This window comes from Eublepharis macularius, chromosome 3, assembly GCF_028583425.1.
Source record: "Eublepharis macularius isolate TG4126 chromosome 3, MPM_Emac_v1.0, whole genome shotgun sequence".
NCBI classification, from domain to species: Eukaryota; Metazoa; Chordata; class Lepidosauria; order Squamata; family Eublepharidae; genus Eublepharis; species Eublepharis macularius.
Genome location: NC_072792.1, coordinates 79103229 through 79115803, shown reverse-complemented (window position 1 = coordinate 79115803; position 12575 = coordinate 79103229). Strand labels below are relative to the sequence as shown.

General features: G+C 43.7%; 1 protein-coding gene across 3 annotated transcripts in view; it reads left to right on the top strand.

Moving 5' to 3' along the window:
• The window catches only part of TAB3 (TGF-beta activated kinase 1 (MAP3K7) binding protein 3), a 55953-nt gene that overhangs the window by 37348 nt on the left and 6030 nt on the right, over positions 1 to 12575 (top strand). For all 3 annotated transcript variants that reach the window (XM_054973458.1, XM_054973459.1, XM_054973457.1), the window contains one exon: positions 813 to 896. In XM_054973458.1, coding sequence (XP_054829433.1) covers positions 813 to 896 — 84 coding nt within the window. The remainder of the gene's footprint in view (positions 1 to 812; positions 897 to 12575) is intronic.

The window sequence follows — 12575 nt, the reverse complement described above, 5'->3', positions numbered from 1 at the left end:
GTTGAAACATCACTGCTTATTCCCTCCTGGCTTTAAAATCAAGGAAAGTGTTAAATGGCTGCTTTCCCCCTTCCTCCCTCAGTGGTATGAGTACACTTTTTTTTTCAAAGCTAGAAAAGTGTTGTAACGTTACTCCTCATTTCTCCTGCCTTTAAAAGCCAGGTAAGGGTCAAATGGCTCATTTTCCCTCCCTTCTGGTGTCATCTGGAAAGAAGCAGCAGCATTTTAACCCTTTCCTGGTTTGGTTTTAAAAAAAATAAATGAGAGTGATACATGTTTTCTTTTAGAACTCTGCCACCAATAGCCTCTCCAGGGGACAGCTCAGTCAGCAAAAGCAGGAGGGGATGAGTTCCAGCATTGCAACATTACTACGCATGCTCAAAGTTTTTTTAAAAAAGTGTGACGTGAATTGCTAAGCCCCGAAAGCCTGAAACTGTTCCGAGGCTTCAAAGGACGCCAAATCGAAACTGCATCAGACAGTGTGGAATGTGGGAGTGCCATGTCAAAGCCACTGGGATCGAGACAAACGCTCATAAATGGCATTTTAAACTTTAAGTGCAAAAAGGACCCAGGTTTAGACCCTCCCCTAATTTCCTTAGAAACTCATCAGGTGACCATAAATACACAGCTCCCAAAACAATGAAGGTCTTTAAATTGCTGTGATAAGAAGGTACAAATGAAAGTCTGAAAGGAACTGTAGACAGTAAACATCTGTCACATTGATGACAGATGTACATTATGCTAGTAACTTGCATAATCTCATAAACATTTACCACTTATCCTGATGGAGAAATTATTTTCTGTTTTAATAGGAAACTTTGACCCGAAAGCCATGAGTAACTTTTATGATAACATAGAGCCTGGTCCTGTTGTGCCACCAAAGCCATGTAAAAAAGGTGAGTTGCTTGATAGACATTAAAGATTTAGTTTATAACAACTTTATACTTAGAAATGTTCATTTAGGAAGTAATAGTGTGTAACCCCCCCCCCCAAAAATCTGGGAAATCCAGATCCAGGTTTCAGAGATCCCCCCAAAATCCAGGATTCCTGAAATCAAGGGAAGATTCTCTGATCTGGTTAGACAGATCAGAGAATTCCAGGGTTTTTTTGAATGATATTCCCTATGGGAAAAACTATCTGGGGGGGGGGTGTCCAGGGAGCTGGGGTTGGCATTTTTCAAGTAAACTCCACCGGATCTGCAGGGAACCTACACCTGACTGTCCTCTAAAGATCCCCAAATTTCAGGAAGATTGGACCCTGGAGTCCAATTCTATGTGTCTCTGAAGAAGGTGCCCCCAACCATTCTCCATTGTTCCCTATGGGGGAAACATTTCCAAGCAGGCTTTCAGACAGAAAAACACAGGGCAAGAATTCTAGTGGCCAAAGGCAAACTCAACCCAGAGAAAACCCAACAGAACCAAACTGAAGTCCTCCCAAAACCAAAGCGCCCCTTGGACAAGCTGCCCAGTCATTCTCCATTGTTTCCTATGGAGGAAACATTTCCAAGCAGGCTCTCAGCCAGAAACACACAGGGGCAAGGTTGCCAGTGGCTAAAAGCACACTCCCAAGTGCAAGAGGAAACCTAACAGAACCAAAATGAAACAAGGGGACCCACATCAAACCAGAGAATCTTGTCAGAGCAGAGAATTCCACCCAAGAGACTGAAGCAAGAGACACTGTTGCACCATTAGGCCAACTGAACCAGTGCACTCACAGAAGCCAGGCAGACAAGAAAAACAGCTCCTGCATGGGTTGGCCACTCACTCATCCCTCCCTGCCTCGCTCCTCCCTTCTCCATCCCCCTTAGGAAAAAAGCAGGAGAAGCCCAAGAAGGAGCCAGCCAGAGGTTGAAGCCATGTTTTCTGGATAAATACAGATTTATATGGGGATCTAGACCTAGGTCCCCTGATTGGATCCTGGATTCTCTCATTTGACTTGGAAAAGACAGATTTAGCCAGATTGGCAAAAATCTGCCCCCCCCCCCCGCCAAATCCCAAATCTAGATTGCATACCCCTATTCGGAAGGAGAATTTCCATCTCCTTTATTTTATAAAAAGCATTGTTAACCCAGTTGTAGTATCAAAAATACGTTTTGGCCGTTTCCACACATGTTGAATAATCCACTTTCAATACGCTTTAGTGAACATTTGTAACTGATTTTCCATGTGTGGAACAAAAAATCCACTTCTAAAGGATAACTAAAGTGCATTGAAAGTGCATTATTCAACGTGTGTGGAAACAGCCTTAGTCTTCTACTTGTGTATCAAAACCTTTGAGCAGATATGCATCTTCATATATACTCAGCAGTATATTGGACATTTTTAACAGCCTGTTGGGAAATGGTCATTAGACAATGATTATGAAAAATATTTTTTACAATTGAGATTTTCATTCTGGAGAGGTCCTTCTTGTGTTTGTATCTGATTTTGCAGTTGAAGAGGTTGATTCCTCCTGGATCTCTCTGCAGCTTTTGATACAGTAGATTATGCCATCAGCTCTGCATTGGCTTTCTACTTGTTTTCAAATTTCTGCAACCCATTCCCTATTGTTTTGTTTGTTGAATATCTCAGCTATTGATCATATTGACTTACACACTGTCGTCTGTCTTCAGTCTCTATGAAAAATGCAAACTACACCAGTTTAGTGTAGTGGTTAAGAGCGCGGGACTCTAATCTGGAGAACCGGGTTTGATTCCCCACTCCTCCACTTGAAGCCAGTTCTGTGACCTTGGGTCAGTCACAGCTTCTAGGAGCTCTCTCAGCCCCACCCACCTCACAGGGTGATTGTTATGGGGATAATAATAACATATTTTGTAAACCGCTCTGAGTGGGTGTTAAGTCGTCCTGAAGGGCGGTATATAAATTAAATGTTATTATGTTATTACTATAAATAAAATAAATGTAGCAGCCTTTTCTTCCCTCTACCCCTTGTTTTTATTTCTTAGCCTTTTCCTTTTCAGCATTGAAGCAATTTTGTTGCTGGGGAGAAAATAAGAGAGCTGTGTTTGTGATGCTATTCTGGTTTTCTCTTTTCCACCTTTACTTTTTACTGGGGCTTTTACCAACTTAAGCAGGGTCCTCAAGCAGTAGGGAGGAATTAAGGAGCTGAAAGAGCACCAGAAGAGGAATTAATTGAAAGATCAAGAGCCCAAGTGGCCAATTCCAGTTAATCTGTGATGAAGCCAAGAATCCTTTAATTCAACTGTTTTTATTTTTCAGTTTACATTCTCTTACGTTGGTTTGGTCAAATCTTCAGGACCTTACAGATCATCTAAATACTTTAACATTCTGGCACTATGGTTGAAACAGATTCAGCATTGTCCTATGGACAAACTGGGATCATCAGAAAAATAGCACAGCTTGAAAATAAATCCATGAAATATAATTGCCATAAATTTGTCTTTTAGTGAATTGAGAGGAATGAAGAGCATACATTTTAGAGTTTGTGCCGAATGCTCTTTTAAATGCTAATGTTGTATAATTTAGACTTCTATGGTTGCTTGACATATGTCCATAATCTGAACATTCATCTTGTTAGCCTCTAAAAATGCTAGCTAATGGAGAAAACCTCTGTAAGAATTTTAAGAAATCACACAAGCTTGTATGAAGTCACATTAAATGTGCTCTCTTTTTATAACCTGAGGCAAAATTTGAATTTACTGGAAAGTAGAGAGCAAGTGAACGAACGATTGAAGCGATTCTGACTATATTCCAATCCAGTGATTCTGGCTATATTCATCATTTGTGCAAAACATTGCAAGTGTCTGGACACCAAACATGTTGTATTAGATTCACATCAGTTAGTAATTTAAGATGGCTTGCTTATTTTATATACTTCATAGCCTGCCTTTCTCACCGAGATACCAGACAGCTAACACAGTGTGAAACATTGCAGTTCAAATAGGATGAGACATCCAATAAACAATGTAATAAGACTAGGGCCGATTCCAGACGGCCCTCTGCCTCCCGAAACGTTGCGCGTCGTCGCGCGTAAAACGCGAAATATCACGTTTTCTCGCGCGAGTTTTGCGCGAGGTCGTGCAAAACTCGCGTGAGAAAACACGATATTTCGCGTTTTACACGCGACGACGCGCAACGTTTCGGGAGGCAGAGGGCCGTCTGGAATCGGCCTAGGATGCAAAATTTGGAAGCCATGCAAAAAAGGTATGAAACGTGCATCATGAACACAAATCTACTTTGGTAATTGCTTTTGGGGGGGCATTGTTTATCTGTGACATCTATGTGGAAGTAACCCATTTATCATAGTGATTGATAAACTAAAAACTTCATCGTCGTTCTTCTGTGGGGACTGCACTTGCGCAGGCCTGCTCCAGAGAGAGATTTTTTAGTTCTAAAGCTCTGGAGGGGATGTTCCAGGCCTCCTGCACATGCTCAGAGCCTTTCCCATCCGAATCCAGCACAGAGACACCAAACGCCCCCTCTTCCCTCAGTTCTCTTTTCGCCGCCAGTGAGAGACATTTACTAGCTCTGCTCCACTTCATTTCATTAGTACTAATAGTGTTGTTCGTTAGAATTAGAGTTATTGTTATAGTTAAGAGTTCATAGTTATGCATTAGTAGTTAATAGTTGATAGTTCAATAGTTCACAGTTCATAGAGAGGTAGTTCAAGTGGAACCATGGCGCAGAAAACACCTTTCAAGAAATGTGTGAAATGCGACACAAAGATGACTCACACTGATGATCACTCATTATGCCTGCTGTGCCTGGGTGAGTCCCACAATGTTTCCACCTGTCATCATTGTCAACACTTCACCCCTAAGGCGTGCAGTGACCGGGCCACCTGCCTCAAAACGGTGATGTGGGAGATGGTTCTGTCAGGCTCCTCGAAGCCAACTGCTAAGCCGTCTGTTCAACTAGAACCGACCCCTCGCCGGGAGACTTTGGTTCTGAGAGTGGCTTCATCTGACTCAACAAAGCTACCCTCGGTTCCGGCGGGCTCATCGCAACGGCGCCAACAGGAACCGAGCCGACTCCAAAGGCGAAGATAGGCTTGTCTAAACATCGTTCCCCGGATTCAGTCGGCATCTTCTACCCCGTTGCTTATAATTGAGGAGGAGATCCTTCACCCTCCACCAACTCCATCCCCTCCACATAATCCTGCCCTCCAGCATGAGGAGGAGGGTGACAATTTGCTGGATGAGCTGGAGCGGGTCTTTTCTACCGAACCATTGTCGGTTCCTCCCCAACCGGAACCGAGAGCTGCCTTACCGTCCCAGTCAGGCCCAGTGATGGGGGCACCCACACAGTCCTTCCCAACAATTTCTGTGGCCTTTGCAGTCAGTTCCATCAACACCTGCTGTTCCAGTGGCTGCCCCACTTTCAGCATGGCCATATCTGTCCATGTACCATCCTCCAGCTCCCAATTGGCAGGAGTTTATGTCCTGGCTGTAATCTGCTCCACTGATGCTACCAGTTCCGAACCACTCGGTTCCAATGCCTAACCCACCATCGGAACCACCTGGTATGTCTCTGCACCATTCTCCGTTGCGAAGACACTCTACCTCTGGATCCGAGGAAGAGATGGACTTGGTGTCACAGTATGACAAGATCTCAGAACCAGCATCTGACCCCTCACCAGAGGAGACTGTAGGAGACCCTACATCCTCATCACCAATGGAAGATTATTGGCTCTTCTCCGAGCAGATGCTCAGAATGGCCAGGGCTCTTGAACTTGACGTCTCGTCCTCTGCGTCCAAACCCAAGAGCAAGGTTCTCCAAGCACTCTACTTGGACACTACGATATCTGTAGCCCTCCTGGCCGTAGAGGATGTGCTGGATATCGCCCATGCAGTATGGGAGAAGCCTGTTTCCACCCCGGCTACGTCCCGCAAGGTAGAGGGATATTACAAGCTCAGGCAGCAGGACTGCGCTTTTCTCTTTAGCCACCCTTGACCTTCCTCTCTAGTCACTGAGGAAGTTCAACCCAAGCATAAGTACAGCCTTCACTCCTCTCCTAGTGATAAGGAGGGACACAAATTGGATCAACTGGGGAGGAAGGTTTATTCATCAGCTGCGTTAACTTTCAGGATCTCAAATTACCAAGCTACAATTTATTCCTCTGGCAATGTCTTTCTGCTTATGTGACTGACTTACCTGAGGATAAGAAGCCATTAGTTAAGGTGCTCCAAGGAGAAGTGGCACACTTAGCTAAACAGCAGATGACGGCAGCTAAGCATGAGGTTGACTGTGCGGCTAGGGCCATGGCTTCGGCCATAGTTTTATGCTGTCACTCGTGGCTCTGCTTTACAGCTCTCACTCCTGACAAACGCAGCAAAATTGAGGATTTCCCTTTTGAGGGTACATCGCTCTTCTCTGAGAAAACCGATGAGTCTCTCAACCAGATGAAGACTAATAGACAAACAGCATGTTCGCGTGGGGTGATTGCCCCACAACAGGCCTACCAGCATCAGCAAGCCAAGTACCAGAGCCATGGTTGCCAACAGTACCAACAAATGCCAAGGTACAGCTATCAACTGTACCAGTCTTATCAGCCCTACGAGCCTTACTCCTACCATCGCACATCTGGAAGGCGTTCCAACAGGCCACATTCGAAGTCTGCCCAACTCCAATCACCTAAGCAGTCTCAGGGGCAAAGGCCCACTTTCTGACTGACTGCCCCTGCTGCAGGACAACCCTGTCTTTTCAGATAGGTTGGCTCCCTTCATTGCCCAATGGGAGTTAATTACACAGGTTTTGGGCATAATTCGACATGGCTATAGGTTACACTTTCTGGACCCCCCCCCCACCTTTGACTCATCCCAGGGGAACGTCTTCTCCACTGACTCGAGACATGCAGCTTGCTATAACTGAGCTTATGTTGAAGGGGGCTATTCAGAGAGTGCCCCCTGATGATTCTGGTTATGGGTTCTAGTCCCCATACTTTACTGTGGAGAAGAAAGACGGGGGAATCCGACCTATTCTAGATCTTCAACGTTTAAATAGTTTCATTAAAGTTGAAAAGTTTCAAATGTTAACACTGTCTGAGGTCATTCAATACCTTGATTCTAATGTGTGGTTTGCAGTCCTTGATCTGAAGGACGGCTATTTTCATATTCCCATTCACAAGTCCCACAGAAGATTTTTACAGTTTTCTCTTGGAGAAGACTCTTTTCAGTATACCGTCCTCCCCTTTGGGTTATCCTCTGCCCTGAGAGTTTTTACAAAATGTATGGCGGTGATGGTAGCGTTTCTGCGATCTAAGGGCTGCATCGTCTATTCCTACCTTGATGATTGGCTTCTAGTGGACCCTTCAAGGGAGACATTACTAGAGCATATTGAGTTCTCTATCCATCTCATATCTAGCCTGGGACTTTTGGTTAATTGGAAAAAATCTACCCTGGTACCCACTCAAACAGTCCAGTTCATTGGTGCGATCTTGGACGTGCAGAGAGGTAGGGCCTTTTTACCCAAGGAAAGGGTGATGGGTATTCGGGCCTTGGTTAAGCGAATTGAGGCTAAGAGGTTCCATCCCGCCAGGTCTGTCCAAAAATTACTAGGACTAATGGTATCCACCACCTGTGTCATCCCTTTTGCACGCCTCTATGAGACCATTACAGAACTGGTTTATTCGGTCTCTTGACCCTATTGGGCAATCACAGGACATATGTCTGTCGATACTGAGGTTTGTGGTAAGGTCCCTAGCTCGGTGGACAGACCCGGAAAACCTGCTTTGGGGCATCCCTTTGGGAATACACCCTACTGAAACCACCCTAACCACCGATGCATCTCTGATGGGCTGGGGGGGTACTTAGTTGAGGCTTACACTCAGGACATTTGGTCAGAAGCTGAAACTAAGCTCCACATAAATGTCTTAGAGTTGCGGGCCATTCGTTACTCACTTGCATCTTTTGCCAGGGATGCTAGGAAGCAAAAGAGTCTTGGTGCAGATGGACAACACCACCACAGCTTACTACTTGAACAAACAGGGAGGGACAGCCTCCCTGACGCTCTGCAATGAGGCGTCACATCTTTGGCATTGGGCCATTCGCAACAATGTTCTTCCTCAAGCAATCCACATTACAGGATCCACAAATATCAGGGCAGACACATTGAGCAGGTCCTTCAGTCCACACCATGAATGGTCCTTAAGGGACGGTTACATCCATCCAATTTTCAGCATGTGGGGATTTCCCGGAATCAACCTGTTCGCTACTTCCCAAAACGCGAAAGCCCACCTTTTCTGCTCTTGGGCAGGCTCAGACCCTGGTTCAATTGGCGATGTCTTCCAGATCCCTTGGGATGAGGGTCTGTTCTATGCTTTCCCACCAACTCCGTTGCCCCAGATTCTGTGCAGAATCAGGTTCTTCCAGACCCACTGTATTCTCAGAGCTCCTTTTTGGCCCCGCAGGGATTGGTGTGTGTGTGTAAATATATATATATATATAAAATAGAAAATAGGGAATAAAAAGTAAAAGGAGGGGAGATAGAAAGAGAAGAAAGAACAAAAAAAAGAAATTACATATCTATTACATTGCACCATTCACTCTAATACATGTCTCAGTATTCTGCTAATCAGCTCTCTATTTGCAAATTTTTCCATTTATCTTCTATAATGTCCATAAAGGACCACATCTTAGTTGAAAATTAAATTTCTCCAAACTTATCTTGTATCCATTTGTAAAAAGGCTCCCAAACGTCATTATAGGGTGTAATGTCCAATTCTTTCAATAAACTCGACAATTTGTCCATTTCAGCCATCTCAAGTATTTTTTCGACCAGGTTTTTTTGTGTTGGGATAGTTGTTGTTTTCCAAAGTCTCGCATATGCAATCCTAGCTGTTGTAATTATATTCAACATCAAATGCTTTTGCTCTTTATTGACCGGGACCGATATGTGGTTTAATAAAAAAAGTTCTGGTTTCAAAGGTAGTAGAGTCATGAGTATCTGTTGTAACATTATATGTACCATCTTCCAGAACTCCACTGCTTTTTTGCATGTCCACCACATATGATAGTAAGATCCCGGTGTCTTCTCACACTTCCAGCAATTATTTGATATATTTAAGCAAGATTTAGCTAACCTAATTGGGGTTAGGTGCCACCTATAAAACATTTTATATACATTTTCCTTCAATGAGGCCGATTTTGTCATCTTTAAATTACTTTTCCACATTTGTGACCATTGCTCTAAGTCTATTGTATGTCCCATATTCTCGGCCCATTTCATCATAGTATCTTTGACCTCCTCCCCCTGTAATTTTGCTTCTATAAGTATAGAAAAGTATATTTTCTTTGTCATTTTAAAATTGGTACCACATAGTATCACATCAATATTTTCATCCTTTTCGTAAAAACCCACTGTTTTGGCTTTTTTATATCTAGATTCCAGTTGTGCCTGGCCCCACCATCCCAACTCAATGTCTAGCTCTGCCATTTCTTTTGGATTTTTTAATAGCCCAGCTGGTTTCAGTAAGATCTTATAGGTAGGAGTTTTCCCCTTTTTTTTCAACAAAGGATGTGTAAAAGCTTCAATTGGGGAAACCCACAAAGGAATTTTCTCATAAAAAGTAGATCTTATTCTTTCCCAGACTAGTACTAGTGCTTTCCTTATTCAGTGATTTAAAATATTTATGATTTTCCCATTTTTTATACCAGAGAAACGCGTGCCAGCCCATCAATAGGTCATGTCCTTCCAGGTTTAAAAGTCTTTCATTTTCCAAAGTAATCCACTCTCTCAGCCAGGTCAGCACACAAGCCTTATAATATAAGAGCCAATCTGGTAGGGCAAAGCCTGCTTTTTCCTTAGTATCTTGTAGGGCTTTCAGCTTAATTCGAGCCGTTTTTGTTCTGCCAGATAAAAGATTGTACAGCCCGGTTAAGGTCTTTAAAGAATACTTGGGGTATTCCTAATGGAATATTTTGAAACAGAAATAGAGCTCTTGGGAGAACATTCATTTTTATTGCTGCTATTCTTCCCGTCAATGATAGCTGAAGATCTTTCCATCTTTCCAGGTCTTTTTTAATTTTTTTTTTATCAGTATCCCATAATTGTCTTCATATAAGGAGCTACATCCAAATTCCTAAATATTTTATCTTCTTTTCAATTACTAGTTGTGATTTTTGAGTTAATTCTTCCATCTGTCGTTTTTGGATATTTTTAGTAATCAACTTTGTCTTTTGAATATTTATGTTTAATCCTGCCAAAGCTCCATACTCCTTGATTTCCTGCAAGAGCTTCTGTATTGATGTTAAAGGGTCTTCTAAAATAAAACTAAGTCATCTGTGAATGCTTGTACTTTGTATTCTTGCTTCTTAATTTTGGCTCCTCTGATCTCATCTGAGTTTCGGATCTTGTCCATAAGTGGTTCCAGTGTCAGTATAAACAGGAGAGGAGATAATGGACAACCTTGTCTTGTTCCTTTTTCAATTTCTATTGGTTCTGTTAGTTGGCCATTAATTGAGATTCTAGTCCTTTGTTTATCATAAATTCCTCGTATTATTCTAAGAAAGTTTTCTCCACACTGCATCTCATCTAGTTGTTTAAACATAAATTGCCAATTGAGATTGTCAGATGCCTTCTCTGCATCAAGGAACATCAGAGCCATTTGTTTTTCTGGATGGGCTTTGTAATACTCCAAAATGTTTAGTATTTTTCTTATATTATGGCTCATCTGTCGTCCTGTTAAAAAGCCGTCCTGATCTTGGTGGATCATCTGGTCCATTAGTTTCCTCATTCTCCTTGATAGTATAGTTGCAAAGATTTTATAATCTGCATTCAGCAGGGGTTCCCAATTCTATGGGGGGTGGCAGAGGGCTGATTCCATCATTTACCCAGGGTTCCGGACCTGTTGCACAGGGATCAACTACTACATCATAACATCCAGACACTCAGTCTTACTGCTTGGCTTCTATTCCTTTTCTGAAGGTGTGACACAGATACTATTGAATGCTAGGAAGCCCTCGACTAGGCAGTCATATTTGCAAAAATGGGAAGCTTTCTCTAAATGGTTAGCACCCATGGGGTTATCCCCCTTCTCTTGCCCATTGTCCGTGGTATTGGACTATTTGTTATCCCTTTTGTGCAGGGGCCTCTCAGCCTCTTCAGTGAAGGTCCATCTTGCCGCTATATCAGCGTTTCATGAACAGGTAGACAGCAGGACCTTTTTCTCTCTAGACAGTTCCTGAAGGGAGCCCTGCATACTTCCCCCCCCCCAGGGTAGCCCTGGCTCCACAATAGAGTCTCCCCCTAGTACTCAGTCGATTAATGCTGTCTCCCTTTGAACCCCTTGCCAATTGCTCCTTGGCCTTTCTCTCTTGGAAGGTGGCTTTCCTTGTGGCCATCGCCTCGCTCAAGAGGATTGGTGAGTTGGGAGCCCTTAGGGTAGATTCTCCCTTCCTGCAGTTTTTTCCACAAAAGGTCATTCTGTACCCCAGTATCACCTTTCCCCCCAAAGTTGTCTCAAAATTCTATCTACATCAAAGGGCATCATTACCAGTATTTTTTCCAAACCCTACGTCAGAGGCAGAAAAGACACTCCACACACTCAATGTACATAGGGCTTTATTGTACTACCTGAGCAGAACATGGTCATTCAGGTGGCCCAATTCACTTTTTGTTTGTTATGCAGGCCCTCGCAAAGAGTTGCCTGTATCTAACCAGTCCTTATCCAGATGGGTAGTGGCTGCTATTAGGAGATGTCATGCAGTGGCAAAGGTTCCGTGCCCTGGGGTGGTCAGGGCACACTCCACATGGTCCCAATCATCTTCGGCAGCTTTTCTCTGGGGAACACTGATGCAGGACATTTGCCAAGCTGCTACATGGTCGTCAGAGCACACTTTCATCAGACACTATGTGATCGACGCTGACTCCAGATCAGATGCTGCATTGGGGAGAGCAGTATTGCAATCATTATTCCAGTAGAGTCTCCTCACACCCACTCCCATTGGTGAGTAGCTTGCTATACTCCAAAAGTGCAGCTGCACAGAAGAACAATGACGAAAACAGTGTTGCACCTACCTGTAACTGTTGTTCATCGAGTTCTCTCTGTGCAGACACACATTCCCTCCCTCCTTCCCCACTGTGAGGAGAACTATTTTTACCTCCAGCGGCATTGGAGAACTGAGGGAAGAGGGGGCGTTTGGTGTCTCTGAGCTGGATTCGGGTGGGAAAGGCTCCGCACATGTGCAGGAGACCGGGAACACCCCCTCCAGAGCTTTAGAGCTAAAATATCTCTCTCCGGAGCAGGCCTGCACAAGCGCAGTCCCCAGTGTGCATCTGCACAGAGAGAACTCGACAAACAACAGTTAAGGTAGGTGCAACACTGTTTTATATTGGCAATGCTTCTGTGGTCTATTCTTGATTTCTATGGAACCCCATTAAATTGTAGTGATCCCAGAATATAAACCCCAAGATACCACAACAAATTCTGTTCCAAATCAGGTATTAGTTCGGAAGCTACCCTAGTTCAGTCCACTGCAGTAAGAGCTAGAAGCAGTAAATGGGACACTTCTGTGTTAATCTTTATTCTAGTGCCAGGTTGGTATGGGAGTCCATTCCTGCAGTAATCTGATACATCAGACATGATCTGCCACAGTATCTCAGCTGAAGCTTTGAAGA